We start from the raw sequence: 25380 nt of genomic DNA on the forward strand, positions 1-25380 counted from the left end.
GTCTTAGAATAGATGGTCAAATACCCTTTCCTGAAGTCACTTAGAGGAGCGCCCCCCGGCATCCTCAGCGTGACGCTCTTCATCTGTAGTACAGTTGAGCTCATTTGTTTCCGTTTATATTCCACTTTGGGTTGTCTCCACTCCCCCTTTCCCAGTTCCTTGTTGATTAAAATTTTTAAAAAAATTTCTGAAACACAGTAATGATTCTAAAAGTCGGAACTACACAGAGATACTCAGAGAAGTGTCACTTCCCCTATGTCTTCTACCCCCTCATGTCCTTCACACCCTGCCTCTCCCGGCAAGTAAGCAATCTCACTAGTTTCTGGTTTATCTGTATTTATCACTATTTTTCTTTTCGCACGCTGTGTATTTTCTAGTTCCTCTTGTTTACGTGGTAGGTAGTCTGCTAGAAAAGCTTTTGCACTTTGCTTTTTTTCACGTCACAATTTCTTGGAAATCATTAGTAAACATTTGGGGCTGTTATGCTGTGGCCATGCTTACTCAACCAACGGTTTGTTTCAACAGTGTCCCCCGTCTTAGAAGGGGATGTGGAGGGAAGTCAGGCCGGAGAGGCAGGCAGAGGTCAGATCCTGGCCAAGGCCATTGCTTGCTGCACTAGTGAACTGGTACAGGATGGATGGGGATGGGGCCAGGGCCAAGGCCAGGGTGAGGAGACAGGGAGACCAGCCAGGAGAGCCTGCCGTGGCGTCGGCCTGGACCAAGGTGGGGTCAGAGAAGCTGGAGGGAAGGGGACTAATTGAGGAGGTGGGGGACAGCAGACAAAGAGGCAAAGATGCCTCCCAGATTTCTAGTTTGGTGACCGAGGGAGAGAATGAAGGCAGAGGAGCTGGTCTGAGGGAACCTGAGTGACTGGTTGAGTTTCAGGCAGCGCCTATTAGAGGGCCGGAGTAGGGGGTGTGTGCCGTCAGCAGAGGGTGGTGCTCTTCCTTCCTTCCTCCCTCCCTCCCTCTCTTCTGCTGCACCATGTGGCTTGTGAGATCCCAGTTTCCCCACCAGGGACTGAACCAGCCCTCAGCAGTGAAAGCGCGGAGTCCTAACCACTGGACTGCCAGGGAATTCCTGAATGGTGTTTTAAATGATGGCTGCGCAGGGAATGCCAAAAAATGAGATTCAAAAATGGGTGTGGGGACTTCCCTCGTGGTCCAGTGGTTAAGACTCTGCACAGGGGGTGCGGGTTCGATCCCTGGTCTCGGGGAACTAAGATCCCGCATGCCTTGTGGCCAAAAATGAAAAAAAAGGGTGTGGCGTGATGTTAAGTGAAAGATGCCAGGCTCCGAAGCCCACCTGCTATATGATTCCACTTATGTGACACTCTGGAAAGGGCAAAACCAGAGATAGGAAGTGGCTCAGTGGTTAGTAGGGAGTGGGTGTGGGGGGAGGGAGGGAACTGACTACAAAGGGCGTGTGGGAAATTTTGGGAGGGGTGGAAATACTCTGGATTATATCATGACTGCATGCGTTTACTGAAACTCACTGAACTGCATACCTAAAAGTAGTGAGTTTTACTGTATGTAAATTACACCTCAATAAGTGACTTTTTTTTTTTTTTTTTTTGCCATACGCGGGCCTCTCACTGCTGTGGCCTCTCCCATTGCGGAGCACAGGCTCTGGACGCGCAGGCTCAGCGGCCACGCCTCACGGGCATAGCCGCTCCACGGCATGTGGGATCTTCCCGGACCGGGGCACGAACCCATGTCCCCTGCACCGTAAGGCGGACTCTCGACCACTGCGCCACCAGGGAAGCCCTCAATAAGTGACTTTTTTAAAAAAATGGAAGCCTAGGGGACACTGATTGTTGTGGGGCAGTGAGGGGAGAGTCCAGAGGAGAATGAGGGCCCCTGAGCTGAGTCCTGAGACGCTCTGGAATAGAGGAATTGAGTGTCAAATACCAAAGGGGTCAAGTAAGGTGAGACCTAGAAGGTTTACTCACCAACAGTTGGTTGGTGGGGGAACGTTTCCCTTGGATGTGACAACCAGGCCACCGATGACCAGAGCAGATTTTTTCCCCCCATTTAGGGTCCCCATCTTCCCCATATAGGGTCCCCATCCTCCCCCCCTCACTGTGTAGGGCCCCATCCTTTCCAGGGTTCCCAGCAGACGGTGAGCTGAGGAGACATGCATGATCAGGAGCCCCAGGAAGGCTGAGCGAAAGCACAGCAAAGGGAAGGGCCCAGCACATTTCTGGGAAATAGCAGTGATGGGGATCCCCGAGGCAACGTGAGTCTTGCCACCAGCACCATAATTTAGGGCCAACTGCAAAGTGAAAATGCAGGGCTCCTGTTCAACTAAGGTTTCAAGATGGCAACAGCAGAGCATTAAACCAATCCCAGGGCCCTTCTAAGTGTGGATGGCATGCCTGTGAAGCTGGCCCTGCTGCCACCTGAGAGTTGGGCTCCCAAGAAAGCAGAGTAGAGTACAGGATCTGGCCTGGGAGGCCCAGCCTCCTCTGCAACTGGGACTCCCAGGCTTCACCAGAACCAGGACATGCTTCAGGGCTGCCACCTGCTGGCTATGTCAGGCCACTGCACCTCCCTTCGGAGAGAAGGACCTTGGGTGGAGCAGGAAAAGCGGCTTGTTGATCTCCAGGTGACCCAACCCTTCCTTTCACTGAAGAGAAAACAGCCCCTGAAGGGGCATTCCGTCCGAGGTCACACTGGCCATAACTGTCGCGCTTGAACCTCTCTGTTCTGTACAACCTCACAAAGTAGAGATGATAATCCCATGGAGATGAGGAAAGGAAATGAACAATTTGAGTTCCCTGGCTACTGTGGTTGCCTCCCATGACCCTTCTCTTGTCTAGGCACTCCCCTGATGATTCTGTGGGTACCCACTAGCCCAGGTGCTGACCCACCTGGGCCTGGGGCTGGAAGAGGCAGCATAACCTCATTACCTGGCCGCAAAGTGGGCCCATAACCCAAGGACAGTGGAGGGGACTTCTTTTTGGCTGGGGCTGCTGGAAAAGACGTTTTCTAGCTCCCTCTGGACGCTAAGGTGTGTAGACATGAGGGTCATTGCTTGAACTGCAGCAAGAGGTTTTGCCACCAGGATGAAAGCTGGTCTGAGCGTGAAACTGACATGGGGAAATGGGGAAAGAAAGACGAAAAAGCAAGTACTGGATGACATCTTTGAGCTACTGGATCAAGCCAGCCCTGAAGAGCTGAGAGTCAGGGTACCCAGCACTTTGCCGTGCTGAGAGCCAGTGAATCCCCTTGTGTATTTAAATAGTTTTGAGCAGCTACTTGCGATGAAAGGTGTCTAATGCAAAAGTTCCTCAAACCTCCATCTGTCTCTAGCCCCATCTGCTATGATCACGAGTCCTCAAGCCCTTCAGTCTCCCTTGAGTGTTCAAAGGCACCAGGCCTCTCTCTCCAGGGCCTTTGCACAGGCTGTTGCGTCTGCCCAGGCCACTCTCCCCTCCCCCATCTAGCTGACAGATCCCATGGGCCATTATGGTCTCAGCCTAGATGGCATCTCCTCAACGAGGCTCTTCCTAATTCCGGTTCGCTCCAGAAACATTCGCTGAGCTCCTGCTCTGCCAGGCACCAGGCCAGGCCCACCTCTACCCCCCCCGCCCCCCCCCCCGCCCCTCACGGGGAGCTCTGGAGATGCAGCAACATGAATCAAAGGGTCACACTCATGTCCTCAGACGAAGAGAAGAGACCTGGGCCTAGAAGTGAGAGTGTGGCAGGATGACCTGGGGATTTCAAAGAAAGCCAGTGAGACTGGAAAGCAGGGTCAGGGAGTTGGGAGTGGAACTTCCTGTCGTAGGAGCACGGAGGTGGTGAGGAGGGTGAGGGTGCTAGATACATTGTGAAGGTAGTCAACTGGCCTTCCCTGTTTGCCAAGCTGCCTTCTGATTCAGCTTCCATTGTAGGTCTGCAAAGAAGCTGGTGCTGGTCCAATGAGAGCTGTATTTGTCCCTGAAGGTTAATATATTTTTATATGGATTTTAAAATTGTGATACAATTCACATACCATAATGTATACTCTTTTAAAATGTACAATTCTGGGGTTTTGATGGGTTTTATTTTGGCATCTTCACAAAGTTGTGCGACTCTCACAACTGTCTAATTCTAGAACATTTTCATGACCTCAGAAAGAGACCCTTTGCCCATCAGCAGTCATCCCCCATTTCCCTCTTCCCCTAGTCCCTGGAAACTACTAATCTCCTTTCTGTCTCTAAAGATTTGCTAATGTTGGATACTTCATATAAATGGAATTATAAAATATGTGGTATTTTGGATCTTCTTTCACGGAACACATTTTCAAAGTTCATCCATGTTGTAGCACAGAGAAGTACTTTCCTTTTATTGCTGAGTAATGTTCCATTGCATGGAGAGACCACATTTTGTTTATCCATTCATCATTTGTTAGACGTTTAGGTTGTTTCACTTTTTTGTCTACTGTGAATAATGTGAGTGTGAGCACTCATGTGCAAGTTTTCTTTTGTCATGTGTGAGTTTTTGTATGGATGCACGCTCTCATTTCCCTTGGCTGTATACCTAAGAGTGGATTTGTTGGATTACATGGTAACTCTATGTTTAACCCTTTGAGGAACTGCCAGACAATTTTCCAAAGCAGCTGCACCATTTTACACTCCCACCAGTAGTGCACAAGGCTTCCAACTTCTCCACATCCTCACCAACACTTGTTATCAGCTGACTTTTTGATTATTGCCATCCTAGGGGTTATGAAGATGCATCTCGCTGTGGTTTTGATTTGCATTTACCTTGTTGGCTAATGATGTTGAGCATCTTTTCTTTATTCAGTATTTGTTATATCTTCTTTGGAGAATGTTTATTCAAATCCTTTGCCCATTCTTTAATTGGGTGTTTTGTTTTTGTTGTTGAGCTATACGAGTTCTTTGTGTATTCTGGATATTAACCCCTTATATGATTAACAAATATTTTCTCCCATTATATATTATTATCTTTTCACTTTCTTGATAGTGTACTTTGCAACACAAAAGTTTTTTTTTTTTTATTTTGCTGAAGTCCAGTGTATCTCTTTTTTCTTTTGTTGCTTATGCCTGTGGTGTTATATCTAGGAAACCATTGCCTACCCTAAGATCAGGAAGATTTCCGCCTATGGTTTTTTTTTTTTCTTTCATTTTTGGCTGCGTTGGGTCTTCGTTGCCGTGAGCGGGCTTTCTCTAGCTGCGGTGAGAGGGGGGCTACTCTTCGTTGTGGTGTGCGGCCTTCTCATTGAGGTGGCTTCTCTTGTTGTGGAACACAGGCTCTAGGCTCGTGTGCTTCAGTAGTTGTGGCATGTGGGCTCAGTAGTTGTGGCTCACGAGCTCTAGAACGCAGGCTCAGTAGTTGTGGCACACGGGCTTATTTGCTCTGCGGCATGTGGGATCTTCCCGGACCAGGGCTCAAACCCGTGTCGCCTGCATTGGCAGGCGGATTCTTAACCATTGCGCCACCAGGGAAGTCCCCACCTACGTTTTCTTCTAAGAGTTTTATAGTTTTAGCTCTTACATTTACGTCATTGATCCATTTTGAGTTAATTTTTGTAAATGGTAGAAGATAGGTATCCAGTTTCATTCTTTTGCATGTGGATATCCAATTGCCCCAGCACCATTTGTTGAATAGATTGTTTTCCCATTGAATTATTTTGGCACCTTTGTCAAAATCAACTGACTATAAATGTATGGGTTTATTTCTGGATTTTCAGATCTATTTCTTTGATCTATATGTCTATTCTTATGCCACTACCACACAGTCTTGACTACCATAGCTTTGTAGTAAGTTTTGAAATTAAAAAGTGTGTCTACCAACGTTGTTCTTTTCCAAGATTGTTTTGGCTATTCTGGGTCTCTTGAATTTTTATATGAGTTTTAGGATCAGCTTGTCAACTTCTACAACGCAGGCAGCTGGTATTTTGATAGGGATTGTGTTGAATCTGAGATCGATTTGGGGAATGTTGCCATCTTAACAAAATTAAGTTTTCTAATCCATGAACACAGGATTTCTTTCAATGTAATTTTCAGTGTACAAGTCTTGTACTCTTGTTAAACTTGTTCCTAAGTGTTTTATTCCTTTTGATGCTAGTGTTAACATAATTGTTTTCTTAATTCCATTTTTGATTGTTCATTGCTATTGTATTGAAATATAATTGATTTTTGCACATGGATCTTGTATCCTGCCATCTTGCTGAACTTTTGATTAGCTCTAATAGTTTTTTGTGAATCCCACTGGATTTCTATATATAAGATCATGTCATCTGCACGTAGAGATAGTTTTACTTCTCTCTTTCCAAACTGGATGACTTTTTTTCTCCCCCAAATCACCCTGGATATAACCTCCAATACAGTGTTGACTAGAAGTGGTAAGAGCAGACATCTTTGTTTAGTTCCTATTCTCAAGGGAAAAAACTTTCAGTCTTTCACTACTGAGTATGATGTTAGCTGTGTGTTTTTTGTAAATGCCCATTATCAGATTGAGGAAGTACCCTTCTATTTCCTCGTTGAGTGCTTTATCATTAAAGGCTATTGGAGTTTGTGAAATGCTTTTTCTGCATCTATTGAGGTCAGTACAGTATATGGTTTTTGTCCTTTACGGTTAACACATTTTTAAAAGCATTACCTGTGCAGGTAGAGGAATAGGAACCAGGAGAATGGGAGACAGGAGTGCAAGTGAGACGTTTTACTGTATATTCTTTTATATTTTTTGGTTTCTTGGATGTATTTCTTATTCAAAGATGAAATAATCTTTTAGAAAATTGTGGGAACATAATATAAAATTTACCATATTAAACATTTTTAAGCTCAGTAGCGTTAAGTATATTCCCATTGTTGTGCAACCTCCAGAACTTTTTCATCTTGCAAAACTGAGACTCTATACCCATGAAACAACAACTCCGCATTGCCCCTCCTCCCAGCCCCTGGCAACCACCATTCTACTTCCTGTCTCTATGAATTTGACTACTCTAGGTGCCTCATATAGTGAAATTATACAGTATGTGTCTTTTTTGTGACTCACTTATTTCACGTAGCATAATATCTTCAAGGTTCATCCATGTCGTAGCATGAGTTAGAATTTCCTTTCCTTGTGTTTATCCATTCACTCATTGATGGATATGTGGGACCTTTGGCTATTGTGAGTAATAGCCAAACACGGCTGTTGAACAAGGACGTGCGATGTCTTTCAGACCCTGCTTTCGATTCTTTTGGATATATACCCAGAAGTATTACTTCTGGATTGCACAGTAGTTCTGTTTTTAATTTTTTGAGGAACCACTACAGTGTTTTCCATAATAGCTGCACCATTTTCATTTATACCAGCAGTGCACAGGGTTCTAAATTTTTCCACATCCTTACCAACACCCGGCTTTTTAAATTTTTTATTTATTTAATTATTTTTTTAAAATAAATAAATTTATTTATTTATTTTGGGGGGCTGCGTTGGGTCTTCGTTGCTGCACGCGGGTTTTCTCTACTTGCGGCGAGCAGGGGCTACTCTTCGTTTTAGTGCGCTGGCTTCTCATTGTGGTGGCTTCTTGTGGAGCACTGGCTCTAGGTGGGCGGACCTCAGTAGTTGTGGCACGCGGGCTCAGTAGTTGTGGCTCGTGGGCTCTAGAGTGCAGGCTCCGTAGTTGTGGCGCACGGGTCCAGGTGCTCTGCAGCATGTGGGATCTTCCTGGACCAGGGCTCGAACCCGTGTCCCCTGCACTGGCAGGTGGATTCTTAACCACTGCGCCACCAGGGAAGCCCCTCACCTGGCTTTTTTTTAATAGCAGCTATCCTGATAGGTGTGAGGTATAAATTATCTTTTAAAAGTTCAGGTTTCTGAATCTACAAAGCTGAAGTCCAGACTCTCAACTACTTTTAATCTTACCTTCTTTCAATCTTCCATGAAGGCAGGGCCCTAGACCCAGCTTTGACCCTCCTAGACCCAGGAGGACAACTGGAGGGATGGACAGGAACAGAGAAGGAGGTCCAGTGGGGGACAGTGGGGATTCACGAAAGGCAGGGTGTCCCAGCTCAGGCAAGGTGGCCATGGGCTAGGGTTAGACTGGAGGACCTGGAAGCGGCTGCCTTGTTCTCCATAGTCTCTGGAAACCCATCAGAATTCCTGAGCTCTCTGTGGCTAATCCTGGGTTCCTCCAACAGCTGTAAGTCATGTGAGCATCACTCACAGAATCTGCATTTATTTATTTATTTATTTATAAAATGCAAATGTCTTTTTGTTTTTAATATTTATTTATTTTATTTTATTTTTGGCTGCGCCGGGTCTTAGTTGTGGCATGCAGGATCCTCTGCTGTGGCGTGCAGGCTTTTCTCTAGTTGTGGCACGTGGGTTCTGTCATTGTGGCATGTGGGCTCTCTAGTTGTGGCCCGAGTGCTCGTTAGTTGAGGGTGTGCGGGCTTAGTTGCCCCATGGCATATGGGATCTTTGTTCCCTGACCAGAGATTGAACCCGTGTCCCCTGCATTGGAAGGCGTATTCTTAACTACTGGACCACCAGGGTAGTCCCTGAATCAGCATTTATTGAGCACCACCTGTTCGCTGACACTGTGCAGAGCCCAGGGTTAAAAGGACAAATTCCACGACCTCAAGAAGCTCACTGCAGAGTAGGAAAACAGACATGGAAGCATACTCACCCAAAGGCACTGTGACAGCTGGTGCTTTACAAGTAGAAATGAGTTTCCAACCGAGTCTGCAGATAACGGGGGTCTCCAGGAAGAGGTGGCTGAGTCAGAAGGTCAACCAGGAGGCCAGGGGTGGGGGGAGGTTGTCTCAGTCAGAGGAAGGAGCACAGGAGAGGGTACAGGTGGGACAGAGGCCAGAGGGCCCATTAGGGGAAGGTCAGTGGTTCAGTTGCCTGAAGCCTGGAGGTCACAGCTGGGCACAGAACCAGGACTAGGGTGAGACAAGTGAGGCAGTTGCCTTGGATACAAAGTTGAAGGCCAAAAACTCAGTAATCAATACAATGTTTTAATGCAAAACATGAAACACATATTCCGGGAGAGAAAACTGAATATTGTAAGAATGTCAGTCTTTCCAAAAGTAGTACAAGGAAATTCATGATGAACAAAATATCAAGTTTTAAATGAACACAGGATCAATTATAGTGTTGTGTAAGCCATAGTGGAGGCTGAGGCCAAAGAAATATCAGTAATTCTCATCCTGAGGGTTTTTAAAATTCGATTTTGTGTTCATTGTGTATTTTTCACGTTAATGAAAAAATACTGCACTGAAATACTACTTATCTTGATCACTCAGTTTCTGGTGCCCCTTAGATCTTGTTCCTGAGACAAATGCCTCGCTCGCCTCACCTTAGTCCCCTTCTCTGCAGCAGGAAGTGGGCTTTCATTGGTGGGCTGCGGCACTGGGGGTTCACCCTGCCGGGTAGAAGTCATTGAAATCTTTTATTTATTAGAATGTGTTTGTATCTGTAGATTTAAAAAACTGATGTGGCAGGAATTCCCTGGCGGTCCAGTGGTTAGGACTCCGCGCTTTCATTGCCGAGGGTGTGGGTTCAATCCCTGGTCGGGGAACTAAGATCCTGCAAGCTGCGTGGCGCAGCCAATAAAACAAAAAAAACCTGATGTGGCTACACATAAATTAAGATGGGGGGCAAGACTGGTGTCAGGGAGGCCAATTCAGAATTGCTGCCTTAATCTAGGCAGGATGACGAAGCTCGAAGTAAGAAGGAAGCTGTGGGAAGAGTAGGGGAGCGATTCCAAAGACTCCCAAGGGCCAGGCTGTGGGAAGCCCCTGCCTTGGGGGCTGAGGGGGACGGGCGGGTCTAAGACTGTGTCCGGCCCTGGACTGGGAGGGCCAGTTGCTGTGTCTCGTTTAAGAAGGTATGAAAGATGGCGGTTCAGAGCGGAGGAAGCAGCTGAATTCAGTTTGTGATGCTTGGAATTTGAAGATCTATAGGACACCAAAGGGAGCTGCCTGGAGCCCAGGAGGAAAGAGGCTCTGCAGAGACCCTGATTTGGGCGCTGTCAGGGGACAGTCGTCCCCGGAAGGTGGAACCAAAACCAGAGAGGGTACCCCAAGCAGAGGGGCAGGAGGTGGGGGTATGTACAGAAGAGAGTTGAGGCCACAGGGGGCCCTATTCTTCAAAAAGAAGACACCAGCAGACAGGAATTATCGTTAATTGTCACACCATACTCCATTCATTGAATGGACATTTCCTAAGCATCTTTTATGCACCAGGCACTGTCTGGGCACTTAAGAGGCACTAAGCCGTCCTGGCAGTAAGCTCCGCCGCCCCCCCCCCCCCAGCCTACATTTTGGCTTACTCTTCTGTGTTAGTTACACAGGTACGCTTACCTTTAGTCTCAAATTGGTGTGGACCAAGGGGTAGCCCCTTCATTTGGGAATGCTCACTCAATCTTGTCCTCTTGTTTCTTTTCTAAGCTTCCAACTCTCCCTCTACTGGGTCCTTCCCCATAGGCTATAAGCTATGGGGAAGCTTGAGCTGCGACCACTCCCTCTCCCAGGAGTGCTTCCTCCAGGGGCCCTACACTTAGCACTGCCACTTTTCCATCCGCAGCAGTGTGGCTTCTACCCCATCACACTTGCCAAAATCTCCAACATCTTTTAATACCAAATCCAGTAGACCCTCTCAGGCCTCACCTTATTTGACTTTTTTGTGGCATTGGATACTGTTCTTTCTTCCTTTTTTCTTGAAACCCTTTCTTCCCTTGGCTTCCAAAACTCCCCTTTTCTAGCTTGGCTTCTGCCTCTGGGCCTTCTCCCACCCTAGATGTTTTCCACCACTGGGTCTGGGTCTGCCCAGCCTTCTCCTCTCCTCACTCTGGCTGCTATGCTACGCTGGTCCCTCATGCCATCTGTGTCTGCAGCTGTGTGACCACCTCCATAGAGCCAGCTGCCTAAAGCAGCGGTCCCCAACCTTTTAGGCACCAGGGACTGGCTTTGTGGAAGGCAGTTTTTCCACGGACGGGGGGATGCGGTGGGGAGAGAGGATGGTTCAGGAGGTGATGGGAGCGACGGGGAGCGGCAGATGAAGCTTCGCTCACTCACCCACGGCTCACCTCCTGCTGTGCGGCCCGGTTCCCAACAGGTCGCAGACCGGTATCGGTCCCCTGCGGGTTGGGGACACCTGGCCTAAAGCGATGGGTATTTCTTATGCATGCATCATGTCCAACATTGAACTCAGGAGCTTCCCCCCAGACCTGCAGCCCTGCTGGTATCACTCCACATACATACACACACTCAACAGATAATGGAAATAAATGATCTGTTCTCCCTCTCTATTCAAGTCACGAAGTCTGTCAATAATAACAATAGCTAATACTGAGGGCTTATTACACATCTCACTTAATACTCATAACAACCCAAATGTCAGGTACTATTATTATATGCATTTTATAAAGAAACTGGGATGACAGAGCAGGGTCTCAATTTAAATCCTAGTTCCTAGCTATGTGACCCTAGACAAGTTAACTTATCTATGCCCCAGTTTCTGTAAAATAGTGATAATTTTTTTCTAAGAGTAAATGAATTTATATATATATTATGTATAAAGAACTGGAATAGTGCTTGGAACTTCGTAAGTATTATATAAGTATTAGCTATTACTGTTTTTCTGTCCCAGGCTGGCTCCAAAGCAAGGCACTTGAGCACTGTGCTATACTGGCTTTCTCCACTGCTCCTTTGACCTAAATACTTCATTCATTCAACAAATAATTTCCACCACTACTTATGTCAGGCAATGCTTGCGGCGCCAGGAATATAGCAAAGAACAAAGTCTGCGTTCTCGTGGCTGGGGAAGGAGCAAACAGACAGTAAACAGAAAAGAAAAATGCCAGGTAGTGGTAAGCACCTGCAGAAGACTCGGTTAGGGTGATGTGGTAGGGAGCCTCTGGGTGGCACTTTTCATTGGAGGGTTGGGGAAAGGCCTCTCAAGAGGTGATGTAAACTGAGATCTGAATGACAAGCCAGCCACGCCAGTATTTCTATAACTCATCCCTGTCACTTGATCATGCACTGCTCTCTCCAGCCTCTTCCCATGAGTGCCCCAAGCTTGCTGTGTGCCAAACTGCTTGCAAACACAGGGGTCTTACTCCACCATGCCTTGGCTTACTTATGCTGTTCTTTCCGTCCCCCATCACCCAGTAAGTGTCCCCTTGGTCCCCATCCCAGAGTTTAAAATGAGAACCTCCTCAGGGTGCTCTCCACAGATCATCAAAAAGCAGGGTGCAGACCAGAGAACTAGCCCCAGCTTCCTTCCTGATCAGAGAGCCCCAGTGGGTAGCTGTGAGTTTCCTATTCACTCAGTCACAGGAGCCTTCTAGGAAGAGGTGCAAAATAACTTGATTGCTCACAGAATCCCCACCAGCCCTTGTTAAAATACAAAATCCTGGGGCTTCCCTGGTGGCACAGTGGTTGAGAGTCCGCCTGCCGATGCAGGGGACGCGGGTTCGTGCCCCGGTCCGGGAAGATCCCACATGCCACGGAGCGGCTGGGCCCGTGAGCCATGGCCGCTGAGCCTGCGCGTCCGGAGCCTGTGCTCCGCAACGGGAGAGGCCACAACAGTGAGAGGCCCGCGTACCAAAAAAAACCAAACCAAAACAAAATCCTGCGCCCAATGCCACACCTCTTTAATTAGAAACTCCAGAAGTGATTCTGAACATTAGTTCAGTTAGGGAAATATCATCACAGCTGAAGGTATCTTGGTTTTGTACCAGGCACCAGGTGCCCAGGATGTAACCATCCTACCTGGGCAGGCTCAAAACTGAAGAAAGTGCTCTAGGTTAAGTTTGACACCAATTAAGTTTTGCCACAGTGACCCATCTGAATAATTGGCAAAAACACAATGCAAGGACAATTTTCTGTGCTTCCGCCAACAAGGGAACTTTTCTTTGACTTTTTTGATTGACTCCTAGACCATCTGGTGACACTGATTTAGCAGCCACCATTTTAAAATAGCTGCTTTAGTCCCAAATAACAAAGAGGGAACTTTTGAGTGGTCAAAGGCCCTGCACTGTGGTTGGCCTGACCAAGTTCTTCTCCCCATCCCGCAGTTGTAACATCCAGTGACCACCAGGGTGTTTCCCACTGGTAAAATTACCTAGTGCATGAGGTTTCTTGAGATTAAATATTATGTTTGTGTGCTGCTCACAGTAAACCTCACAAACATACGCAACTGTCTATATCAGCGGCTCTCAGAAGGCAGCGTCAGGCACGTGGGCCGGGGGAGTCACCAGCAGACAGGGGGACTTTCTGGCTCCCGGTTCGTTAGCGGGCGGGACGAAGGTGGTCCCTCAACGCGGTGGACCCTGAATTCCCGACGGTCTCGGGCTAATTAGGAAACTGGGCAAACTCTTATCTTTCCTCCCTCCAGGAGGCTCTGCGTGGAGTGCGGGCCGGGGTCGCGCGTAAAGCCTCCCAGGAAACTCAAGACCTCCACAGTCGACAAGACCCAGACACACTGGGGAGCCGAAAACCACCGCTACCCACCGCCCGGGAATTAGGGAACACGCGGCGCCAAAAATGTCCGTCCCACGGCGCAGGCGCCGCGAGCGCGGGCCGTGGATAGGCACTCCGGGAACCGCGCGCTCACGGCCCAATCAGCGCTGGCCTTGCACAAAGCGAGTCCCGCCCCTAGGCCGCCGCCACGAATCCCCTCCCCCCTTCTCTGGCCTCCTCTGCCCGCCCACTCCTGCCCGTGCCCCGCCCCGCGCCGTTCTCAGGTAGAGGCTCGCGATTGGCTTATGGGAGGGACGCGAACTCTGGTTGGTCGCGGCGGAGTCACGAGGGCGCCGTCGTCGCCTTTCCAGAGGCGATTACTGGGCAGGCTCAGTCTTTCGCCTCAGTCTCGAGCTCTAGCTGGCAGCCAAGCGTACGAGCTCTGCGATCAGCGGCCGCCATCGACGTTGCTTCGCGTCTTCTGGGCTCATCTGCGCCACTCGCTCGCCACACACTCTGCAGTCCTAAGCCGCTATCATGGTAAAGCTTGCAAAGGTAAGAGGCCTTGGCCGTGCGAGCACGGACGTCAAGGCCTGTTTTCTGAGGAGCGCGCGCGCGGCGCCGCCAGGAGGAGGGCCTGCGCGCCACCCCGGGCGCCTTCGAGGGCGCCATAGTGCGGGAAGTCTCGCGCGATTAGCCTTGAGGTCTCGCGGCTTTTGGCTGTGTGGTAGCGACGTGAAGAGCTTCGGCAGGTGCGGCGGATGGTCGATGCGGCGGGGAAGGACTTGGGGGCTGAGCGCGGGAAGGGGGCGCTGGGCCCCGGACGGATGAGGCCAAACTCCTGCGACGGGCCCGAGCGGAGCCCCGCCTCCTGACGCATGTGCCCCGGCTCGCGGCCCGCCACGTGGGCCGCGCCGCGTGGGTCCTGGCGCCTGCTGAGGGCCCCGGGTCCTGGGGCGGAGAGCGGCGGCCCACGGGGTCTCAGCTCCGGGCGGGCGGCAGGTGGGCTCCGGAAGGAGGCCCTGCCGCGTGCTTTTGGCGCAGGGCTGCGCGCACATGGTGGCCTGCGACTTACCCCCACGTGGCCCTGCCGGGGATGAAAGGGGCGGGGTTGATAACCTGGGAAAGGAAAACTTAATGGAAGACTAAAGGTTAAGACGTGGATTTTTTTTTTTTTTAAGACTGCCCTAATTTAAATTCAGACGAGGGTGGTGGGATTAGGTGCCACAACTTACCCCAAAGGCTTTTTTAAGGTGGTTTTCCCCAGGTGAAGGGCCATGGATTGTTAGCTGTTACAGTGGTCCGATTGTAGGCTCTATTGAAAAATTGTGCCGCGATGCAAGGTTCGATTCTGGCTGGATGTATAGGTTTTAAAATGGGTGTGCTTAAAGGGCGCAGCAAGAAGAGAGAGACCGTTTTCTTGAAGTTGCGTTTTTATCCTAAGGTTGGTTTTTGAAGAACTTGACAGGAAATACGTGGGAAGTTGAGAATTCACCTGTGTTAACATTGGTATAAAGAGTAGTTTTTACGTTAATTGTACTTAACAGTATGAAGAGCGGGTTCTGAGGGAGATGATTGCAGTTTTACTCTGAAGAATGGCCTGAAATGTGGGAGGTGTAATGTGTAATGCGTCTGTTTTAGGCCGGTAAAAATCAAGGTGACCCCAAGAAAATGGCTCCTCCCCCAAAGGAGGTAGAAGAAGATAGTGAAGACGAGGAAATGTCAGGAACTGAAGAGGATGATAGCAGTGGAGAAGAGGTAATTGTATGTAGTTTAACGCAGAATTGTGTTAAACTACAAAATGGAGAGTTAAAAGCACGTGGTATTGGATGTCTGAAAATACTGGCAAAAAATAGGATTATATTCATTCATATATGACCTGTTGTAATGGTCCAGCGTTTCACAAAGTTTTTATTGACCTGTCAAGATGCCATAAGAGTAATGAACTTGAGAGGAAAGGTGTGGAGTTTTCATGTGCCCTCTGCAGGGCTTGGTGTGATATAATGCAATAATATATTATTAGTTTTCCACTTTGAACACATGAGCCCCACATACCTGCTGGAGAAACAGCCTGGACAGTAAACTGTCCTGCGAGTGGCAGCTTTGAGCATTATATTTAGGTCTGAGGTTAGCCTTAACAGATTCTTCTAGTCTCTAAGTAGGATTAATTGGTCTTTGTTATCCTATATGGGCTTGGTAATACTAAACACTGTTACAATGTGTGGATTGAGGGTTGCCACCTCCCGTTGTGTTAGCACTTAATTAGCACTCCCAGCTACTGTTGGCTAGCCGCAAAGACACCTAATTGCTGTATTTGCTCATGTTTCTTATTTAGAATTTAATAAAGATTTTATTTTGATACACATAAGCTGATAAAACCAATAGTCAACAAAATGTGGTTTTGAGTGTGACTTAAATGTAGATAAACGACAGTTTTTTATCAAGCCAATGTGTTCACTCTTTGTATTAATTTTGCAACGATTGACTGTACAGCTTGACTATTTGATGTTCATTTTCTCTTTGGTCCTAAGAATGAGCATTCAGTGAACTTTATTTCTCCACCCACTGTGAGAGCCCCAAATAACTTAATAACACTTAGCAGGTAGTCCTTTCTATGTGTAAGGCTTTTAATTGCACATATCCACTCAATCTTTAAAGCAACGTATAAAGTTGAGATATTTTCAGATGGGAAAACTATCGAGGCTTAAAATTAAGTTTTAAAACTTTGCCTAAGCCCACGCAGTGGCGTCCAGTCTATTTTCAGAGTCCGTGTTAGGGTGTGCTGCCGGACTGTGACTTGAAGCATACAGAAGGACATGTTACTTGACCCTGTAGTTTAACTTGCTAACATCTAGTGCATGTGGTCTTCAACTAGAGGCAGTGCTAGAATTTAGCATTCATTTATGGGACCAAGGCTCTCTTGAGTTTGGAAACAGGCCTATGTTGGTTTTTATTTATTCTTAAGGTTGTTATTCCTCAGAAAAAAGGCAAAAAGGCTACCACAACTCCAGCAAAGAAGATGATGGTTTCCCCAACAAAAAAGGTTGCAGTTGCCACACCGGCAAAGAAAGCAGTTGTCACCCCTGGCAAAAAGACAGCCGCTACGCCAGCCAAGAAGACAGTTACACCTGCCAAAGCAGTAGCAACACCTGGCAAAAAGGGAGCCACACCAGGCAAAGCATTGGTAGCAACCCCTGGTAAGAAGGGAGCAGCCGCTCCAGCCAAGGGAGCAAAGAACGGCAAGAATGCCAAGAAGGAAGACAGTGATGAGGAAGAGGAAGATGACAGTGAAGAGGAGGAGGAGGAGGATGAAGAAGAGGAGGAGGATGAATTCGAGCCCGCGGTGATGAAAGCAGCTGCTGCTCCTGCCTCGGAGGATGAGGACGAGGATGACGAGGATGATGGTGAAGACGACGACGAGGATGACGAGGATGACGAGGATGGTAAGGCATTGTGTTGGGAGTCCTTGGGCTCCTGTTGGCAAGATACATTAGGGGCGAGGCGTGGGTGGTAATGCTGTGCTCCTGACGACCTGGGGTGGGTTAGACAAGCATCATCCCAGGGTTTCTCTGGGCTGCTTGTGGTGCACTAGTGGTGCCTGTGGTGCCTGTGAACGATAGCCTGCTCCTGAGTAACATGCTTCAAACAGCTCATCCTGTATTTTTCACAATGTAGAATTTTGCTTCCAAGTGATTTGTTAATTCTTGCCATAACAACTAAGCACAGTGGCATGGACAAGATTACATTCATTTTCCTTTGGCTTTTCCTAGGACTAGGAATAGAACTGGGATAATTCTGAGTTTTTGACGAGGTGGCTTCTCTTTCAGACTCAGAAGAAGAAGCTATGGAGACTGCAGCAGCCAAAGGAAAGAAAGCTCCAGCAAAAGCTGCTCCTGTGAAGGCAAAGAGCACTGCTGAAGAGGAAGATGAGGAAGATGACGAGGAGGACGAGGACGAGGACGAGGACGAGGAGGACGACGACGAGGAGGAGGACGACGACGAGGAGGAGGACGAGGAGGAGGAAGGTAATCGAGTTATAGGTTCTGAAGTGCATTGGCATGAGCTTTGTTTAAAGGAGATGCTTGAGGATGTGTGGCTACTTGTGGATGACATAGATTGTTTGATATCTTGACCAGAACTTGTCAAAGAAGCACCTGGAAAGCGAAAGAAGGAAATGGCCAAACAAAAAGCAGCTCCCGAAGCCAAGAAACAGAAAGTGGAAGGTAACTTAGAGAATTAGGAGGTGGGAAATAACACCTAATAGCACAAGTGATGAACAACAAAGGGACTTAATACTGAAACCTGATGTTATATTGCAATGTGCTGATGTGCTACGTACAGAAATAATTTGACTAATAGTCAAATATACTGGAAAATAGACTAATTTGAATAAATTTTTTGTACAGCCACAGAACCAACTACATCTTTCAATCTCTTTGTTGGAAACCTGAACTTCAGTAAATCTGCTCCTGAATTGAAAACGGGTATCAGTGACCTTTTTGCGAAAAATGATCTTGCAGTTGTTGATGTCAGAATTGGTGTGTCTAGGTAAGTGTGGGGGAGCTATGCTGTAGTTCTGCACGATACTTGTGGGTCTGCTAATGCTTTTTCCTTCCCCTTTTAGAACCTTAGCCCATTATCCTTAATGTGAGTATGTTAAAGTCTTTAAAGGTTAGACATTAATGAATTAAATCATTGGACTATAAAATTGTAAAACCCCCAAATTGAAATTCCCATAATCTTCCTTAACTTTTGATATAGCACAGTCTAGTTTCTAATAATGAGATTTGATGCTTATCTTAGAAGTAGCTAATTAGACCTGAGAAGCCATAATAGTGAATGCTTTTAATCAGACAGGATTTTCCTATCTTAGTGCTTAAACAGGTTTTTTTGGTCATCTGCTCTCAGTTGTTAAGGCGCAGTGTAACTAATGAAGATCTCAGAGGTGAACTTGCGTCAGGTCTTGGTACTTAGATCCTGCTCTGTAGCCTCAGCTTAAAAGAGCCTGCCTCAGTTTTATTAATTGTATAGGTGCTTTTTAATCCTTGTTTGCACCGTCATATTAGTGTTGCTGCTTGCCCAGAATATGTGTACGTGGCTCTTGTTTGGTGGGGTTTTTTGTTTTTTCCCCCCACCTGTAATTTTTTTTTTTTGTCCTCTTCGCCTTAAAGGAAGTTTGGCTATGTGGATTTTGAATCTGCTGAAGACCTGGAAAAAGCCTTGGAACTCACTGGTTTAAAAGTCTTTGGCAATGAAATTAAACTAGAAAAACCAAAGGGAAAAGACAGTAAGAAAGGTATGTAAAGCTTTAGGTATAATGATGATACTTGTTAATGACTATGTATCTAGTCTAATGTAGACAAACCAGGGTAAGTAGTTTAACTTTTTTTCCTTTGGCTTCCTCATAATGTTGTGAGGATTAAATGAATTAGAATGTTAAATGTTTACAACAGTGCCTGGCACTGCTTGCTAGACTTAATCAAAAAATAATTGGTTAGATGTACCTAAATTAATAGAGTCCTTTCCTCACTGGACCTAGAGCAGATCCCTAACTACTCCTTTTGCATCTTTTACCCTTCTCTGTATGCACTTGTCACATTTTAAGTGTGTGTTTATGATCTTTTTTTTTTGGCCATGCCGTGCAGCTTGCAGGATGCTAGTTCTGCGACCAGGGATCGAAGCATGCCCCCCTGCAATGGGAGCTCTGAGTCCAAACCACTGGACCGCCAGGGAATTCCCTACACTTTTTTGTTTTTTAATGATATTTTTAATTGAAAAATACTGAACATCTCTTCTCTATATACAACATAATATTTAGCTGTATTTTAAATATTCAGTGCATAGTTGTTGTCAGCTGTGACAGCAGTTTGTTTTGCCACTGCTATATCTCCATAATAGCAGAGTGCCTCCTACTTGTAGAAACTCTTTTAATTTTTAACCTTTTTATTTTATTTTTCTGGCTGTGCTGTGTGGCACGCAGGATCTTAGTTCCCTGACCAGGGATCCAACCCGTGCCCCCTACGTTGGGAACGCAGAGTCTTAACCACTGGACAGCCAGGGAAGTCCCTCAAAATTATTTCTTAAACAGAACTTTTACCTTGGTCAGTCTTTGGTGATCTTTGGGGGAAGAATGGTCTTTTAAGCCATCCAGTTCATTTTTGTGTTTTTGTTTTTTAATCTAGAACGAGATGCGAGAACACTTTTGGCTAAAAATCTTCCTTATAAAGTTACTCAGGAAGAATTAAAAGAAGTGTTTGAAGATGCTGTGGAGATCAGATTAGTCAGCAAGGATGGAAAGAGTAAAGGGTATGTTTTGTGTCTACTGCAGTGTTTCATTAAAATTAATGAACTTTACTAATTTATAAAAGAAATGTTGATTTAATTTTCCTGTGTTTGTGATTTTGGGCAAATTAATTATTCTGTAACCTATGTCAGTCACCCATCTGTACAATGGGGATAATGTACTTTAAGTGATAAAATAAGAGTGATTTTATTATAAGATGAGCTAATGTATAAAATACTATACATGTGCCTAGCTTACAGTAAATGTTTTGGAAATAATTGTAATTATTGTAGTGAGGTGGACTTAATGTGAACAAATTTTCTAGAAGTGTTTGGCAAACTTTCTGTAGTGGGAGGAAAGTTTAAATTGAAAAGTGGAAGATGGCAGAAACCTTGAACATTTCAATTACTGTAAAAGAAAGGACATTTTTATTGTACTCATCTGAAATATGGGCATATTGCTGAGATTAAAAAACATCTGTGTTAGAGAATTAATATGGTTTTAAAAATCAAGTGAGTTCTTAATGTTTTTTCCTTTTGTAGGATTGCTTATATTGAATTTAAGACAGAAGCTGATGCAGAGAAAACCTTGGAAGAAAAGCAGGGAACAGAGATAGATGGGCGATCCATTTCCCTGTACTATACCGGAGAGAAAGGTCAAAGTCAAGACCACAGAGGTGGAAAGAATAGTACTTGGACTGGTAAGAATTTATAGGCTTCCTACAGGGTTCTGGAATTGATGGAAGGAAAAGAAATCCTTTGCATCTTTGTACTTTATAAAGTTGACTTGATAAATTGGATGGAGATGTAGATCAGCAAGTTATACCTGTATTTGTAATTGAGTGTCTTGAATGAGGGCTATATGAAATCTTTGTACTAGAACACAGATAAATCTAGCTTCCTTTGCATGTTTTATACTGTAAAGGACTTAGATCGTGTGCATTTAAAAATTAGAATATGCTAGGAAGACACAGGGCTGTGGTCAGCTTACATCTGAATAGTAAGAGTGGAAAGAAGCAGCATGTAACAGTACATAGTAGGTACTTGATACGTTGAGTACCAGGTAGGGTTCCACTTGTATCAACATTGGTGTGTTAACTCTCCCAAGCACAGAGATTCTTTAAGAACAATGTATATCTGTGACTGAGGTTGGGAACTACTGCTTCAGCCTTAATTTGACATCTCTTTATTTGTAGGTGAATCAAAAACCCTGGTTTTAAGCAACCTCTCCTATAGTGCAACGGAAGAAACTCTTCAGGAAGTATTTGAGAAGGCAACGTTTATCAAAGTGCCCCAGAACCAAAGTGGCAAATCTAAAGGGTAAAATAATTAGTATCTTTATGTTGTCAGTTACAGGCTTTTAAGAGTATCTTGTGGAGGTAAAATCATGTTCTCCTGGCCATTAGTAGAAGTTGCACCATTGAAGTGTTTGAAGAAAAAGGCTTGGTGGCATCAGAGGAGCTGTGTGCTTGGTAACTTACTCTAAATGTTGACTCTTTATCCTCAGGTATGCATTTATAGAATTTGCATCATTTGAAGATGCTAAAGAAGCTTTAAATTCATGTAATAAAAGGGAAATTGAGGGCAGAGCCATCAGGCTGGAGTTGCAAGGACCCAGGGGACAACCTAATGCAAGAAGCCGTAAGTTAACTTCATTAACAGGATGTTGTTTGTGGTTGCGTCCTCAGATCTAGAACGTTTGTTTCTGTTGCTGCTGAGTAAATGATACTGGATATGATGACTGATTATCTGAGAAATAACTGATGAAATCTCAAGAAAAGTCCTCTAGATAGTCAAGTTCTGATCCAGCGAAGTCAACACTGAGCAGCACATTTGCCAGGGGTTTACTGTCTTGTATGGTGTTTGTAGCTGCCTGGTTTAGAACTGCTTTCACTTGCTTGGGTCGCTGCTGCTTCTGTTTTCCATAAAAGATTCTCAACTGCTCTGGTGATCAGTGTAAACTTGACATGGCATTTGGTCTAAGCCCTTCGCTTTAAACGTTAGTTGACCAAGTTGCTTTTACCCAGACACTCAAGGTGAAATGCTACTACCTTTTGCTAAGATGAGCATTCTTAGCCAGTAGTCAGATACTAGACTGCAACATGCAAGTCCAGCATGTTGTCATGAATTGTGACTTTAATAAAAAGTACAATTTTTATTTTTCCTTTCCCAGAGCCATCGAAAACTCTGTTTGTCAAAGGTCTGTCTGAGGATACTACAGAAGAGACATTAAAGGAGTCGTTTGATGGCTCTGTTCGTGCAAGGATAGTCACTGACCGGGAGACTGGATCCTCTAAGGGGTAAGTAAGATGCAGGGAACATGTGGCGTCCACCAGGTGGAGAGTTCCCACCTAAGACGTCTTCTCATTGAGCTCCTTTCTGTCAATCGGTGACAGTTTAGGATTCGCACGAGAAGAAGAGACAATTCACAGAGCTAGCATTGTTGCCTTCTGTCTTCACAGAGGTATATTCAGCTGTTTTGTGGGACATTCTGTTTCAGCTTTCCATAGGGAACTGCCCTCACCTGGGTCTTGCCCCAGCTAAGCATCACCATCCAACATGTGGGAGTAACTTGGCATTTGTTCCACGTGTTGGCTTTATAATGGGCGATTTCGTTTGGTGTTTTTAGGTTTGGTTTTGTAGACTTCAACAGCGAGGAAGAGGCCAAAGCTGCCAAGGAGGCCATGGAAGATGGTGAAATCGATGGAAACAAAGTTACTTTGGACTGGGCCAAGCCTAAGGGTGAAGGTGGCTTCGGAGGCCGAGGAGGAGGCCGAGGTGGCTTCGGTGGCCGAGGAGGAGGCCGAGGTGGCGGCCGAGGTGGATTTGGAGGCCGAGGCCGGGGAGGCTTTGGAGGTAAGGGGCACGGTGGCCACCCAGCTGTGTGTGCCAGGTAGCTGTGGCAGTGCACTCCTGGACCTGAGCCTGCAGGCCCCAGTTCCTGCACCAGTCCCCACTTGTCCTGCTGGGGAGGGCATGGCTGGCAGCTTTGCAGCCACTCTTCAGTGACGGCTTGCCTTCCTGCAGGGCGAGGAGGCTTCCGAGGAGGCAGAGGAGGAGGAGGAGGAGACCACAAGCCACAAGGAAAGAAGACGAAGTTCGAATAGTTTCTTCTATCCCTGTCTTCCCCTCTTCCATTTGAAAGAAAGGACTCTGAGGTTTTTACTCTGTTACCTGCTCAATGACAGAGCCTTCTGAGGACATTCCAAGACAGTATACAGCCCTGTGGTCTACTTGGAAATCCGTATAGATAACATTTCAAGGGAGATAACCCTGTTGGTGTTGACTGGATATTCGTATAAACTTTTTAAAGAGATGAGTGATAGAGCTAACCCTTATCTGTAAGTTTTGAATTTATATTGTTTCCTCCCATGTACAAAACCATTTTTTTCCTACAGAGTTTTTTGGTTTTGTTTTTGTTTTTTTGCGTTGGTGGGTTATAAAGGAAAGCAGAATGTTTTATCATGATTTTTGCTTTAGCAACTTTGGGACAAATTAAAAGTCCTAAACTCTGGTGCCAGACTTGTACTTCCTGTCCTAGAGTGTTTCTCCTGGAATACACTGAGAGTGGAGCATGGCAAATCAGTTCTGCCACTCCAGATCTCCACCCCCTGTGAAAATGCTTATGCTTTGGTTTCAAGTATCCCAGCCATAAGTTTTTGCAGCCCTGTGTATGTCACGTGAAAGGCTCATTGGAAGTCCCCTGTGACCTTAGCCCACTTAGAAACAGGCCTGAGGGGTCAGGTGTCCTGAAAAAGTGCTCTGGAAAGAGGGCCAGGAGCACTTTGGTCCGGCCTTGTTTAGGTGGGCGCGAGAGCGACGACTGAGTGTACTTCCTGCTGGGTGCGTGGGCCAAAACGGAGGCTTTGGGACTGTGAGGCTGGAGAGGAAGCTACCGGGCTAGCCGATGGACCTGGTATCTTTTGTAATTCCCCCAGCACCCTCAGGTTAAACCAACAAGAAAGGCCTTTGGTTTTGCACTATGATGAGAACGTGGACATTCTGGCTTGTTAAGCATTCCCTTGCCCACCCCCCACTTCCAGTAAAAGGTCACATGAGAGGCCTAGGTCAAGCGATTAACATGATACATTTAGTTGAAAAATGGTGCGCAAGATGGTACAGAATGAAAGTGCCAACTCAAAAATCCGGTACTGGTAGACTAGAGGGCAAACTAAAGGATTTGAATTAGCTTAGTTTTGGCCTGGTTATGAGTTGTTGGCAGGATGAGGGAATAAACCTTGTGCATATCACGCACCACTCACCAAGTCAAGTCCGTTGTAAGTACTAAAGGCGCAGACCAGGACAAATAACCTGGTTTGAAGGGGTGGAAGATTGGAAGTTTGGGTGCTGCTGGGAAGAAAAATCAAGCCAGTAGAGGGACATCCTCTCGTCAGGCAAACCTAAAAACTAAAATGAACCATTGGAGAGCCTACTGTCTAGCTCAGGGAACTCTACTCAGTGCTCTGTGGTGACCTAAATGGGAAGGAAATCCACAAAAAGGGGGATATATGTATACGTATAGCTGATTCACTTTGCTGTACAGTAGAAACTAACAACATTGTAAAGCAACTATACTCTGATAAAAATTAAAAGCAAAATAATGAAATGAACCCTTGGTAGCCTATATTTTTCTAGAATTAAAAGTTTAATTAGTTGGAGCCCATTAGGGCTACTCACGAGTTAAAATATGTTACGTCTTAAAGCAACGCTGAGTAGAGTTTTAGCTGAGCATGTGAAAAGTTATGTCATTCATAGCACCTCAGTCTGTCCCAAACTGGAATTTGAAGAAGGGGCCTGTGAGATTGGTCTTTGGGTCTGCAGGGCCTTCTCCATTACCCCGCAGCTGTTTTCTGGGTTTAAACCTGAAAGTGGAGTGCACTCTTCGGCCATCTAGCAACATGATTTAGAATTTGCCGGCTTGGCAGAGCCAGTGCTTATTCAGTACTTGTGTTAACTTTTAAGACCCTGTGGTGATGGGGGGGGGGGGTTGGGTTCCCTTTGGCAGGGGGGCTGAACCTGACCCTGCTAGCAGCCCAGTTGCAGGAGTTCTTGGCTCCTAGGGTAGGGCCTGCATTGAGATAAGTCTGAACCCACTTTGGTAACCCACTGGCAGTCAGTGGTGCTGGTAGTGTGTCAGGCGTTTACCTCAGCCTCTCTGTAACCGGCTGTGGGGCAAGACACGAGCAGAAAGATAGGATTCCTTCTTCCTAACTGCAGTTTTTCCTTCAAGTGAAGGAAACAGTCCAGCCCTGTGTCTTACTAGTCATTCCGGCCAGGGGTATTATGCCGACTTCCAGTGAAAGGAAGATGAGGATGGAGGGTGGTTACCCTTTGCGATGGCAGAGGAGCTCTAGGGCTTGCATGGAGGGAGTCCTGCAGACTTAATCCTAGGCCTGCCTGCTTCCTCTGGTTTCTGGTTTGGATTGGGTGAGGGTTTTGCAGCCATTTTAGAAAAGCAGCTCCCTACGGCAAATGGTTGTCGCCACTTCCATCATCCTTCCAGCAGGTGGCAGCACATCCACAAGGATGTGGACACCTGACAGAGGCGTCGAGAAGGAAGCCGAAGATTGTCTCAGGCCAATGGGTTTTCACCTCCAAACTCAATCTATGTAGTGATAGGGTCTGGGAATCTGCAGGAAGTGCACTCAGCACACAGAGATGGTGTGGAATCCCCGCCAAAAAAGTGGATT

At 46.4% G+C, this 25380-nt stretch overlaps 1 protein-coding gene and 3 non-coding genes across 5 annotated transcripts; all 4 read left to right on the forward strand.

Moving 5' to 3' along the window:
• Positions 1-13788: 13788 nt before the first annotated feature.
• NUCLEOLIN (nucleolin multifunctional protein) lies at positions 13789-23204 on the forward strand. 2 transcript variants are annotated; one of them, XM_022567955.2, is made up of 14 exons: positions 13789-13963; positions 15050-15166; positions 16389-16851; positions 17236-17433; positions 17545-17631; positions 17815-17956; positions 18580-18704; positions 19591-19714; positions 20234-20391; positions 20887-21010; positions 21198-21331; positions 21864-21990; positions 22320-22546; positions 22718-23204. In XM_022567955.2, exons 1-14 carry the CDS (start codon positions 13946-13948, stop codon positions 22795-22797), a joined length of 2124 nt encoding a protein of 707 aa, XP_022423663.1. In that variant the 5' UTR covers positions 13789-13945; the 3' UTR covers positions 22798-23204. The 2 variants fall into 2 exon arrangements, with proteins under 2 accessions (XP_022423663.1, XP_022423661.1); XM_022567953.2 differs by having other exon boundaries at positions 13790-13963; positions 16374-16851.
• Positions 17671-17740, forward strand: LOC115802139 (small nucleolar RNA SNORD82). Its single transcript, XR_004022540.1, has one exon. It is a non-coding gene; the product is annotated as a small nucleolar RNA SNORD82 (small nucleolar RNA).
• LOC115802140 (small nucleolar RNA SNORD20) lies at positions 21420-21499 on the forward strand. Its single transcript, XR_004022541.1, has one exon. It is a non-coding gene; the product is annotated as a small nucleolar RNA SNORD20 (small nucleolar RNA).
• LOC115802205 (small nucleolar RNA SNORA75) lies at positions 22049-22182 on the forward strand. The gene has a single exon (XR_004022603.1). It is a non-coding gene; the product is annotated as a small nucleolar RNA SNORA75 (small nucleolar RNA).
• Positions 23205-25380: the final 2176 nt, after the last annotated feature.

Source organism: Delphinapterus leucas, chromosome 8 (assembly GCF_059928025.1).
Source record: "Delphinapterus leucas isolate spDelLeu-1000000601 "Yukka" chromosome 8, BTC_Dleu_Yukka2, whole genome shotgun sequence".
NCBI classification, from domain to species: Eukaryota; Metazoa; Chordata; class Mammalia; order Artiodactyla; family Monodontidae; genus Delphinapterus; species Delphinapterus leucas.

Bases quoted from the DNA above. Each gene is read 5' to 3' on its own strand.
- NUCLEOLIN (XM_022567953.2), top strand. The intron at 21,011-21,197 runs GTAAAATAATTA...CTTTATCCTCAG, and splicing joins CAAAGTGGCAAATCTAAAGG to GTATGCATTTATAGAATTTG. The intron at 21,332-21,863 runs GTAAGTTAACTT...TTCCTTTCCCAG, and splicing joins ACAACCTAATGCAAGAAGCC to AGCCATCGAAAACTCTGTTT.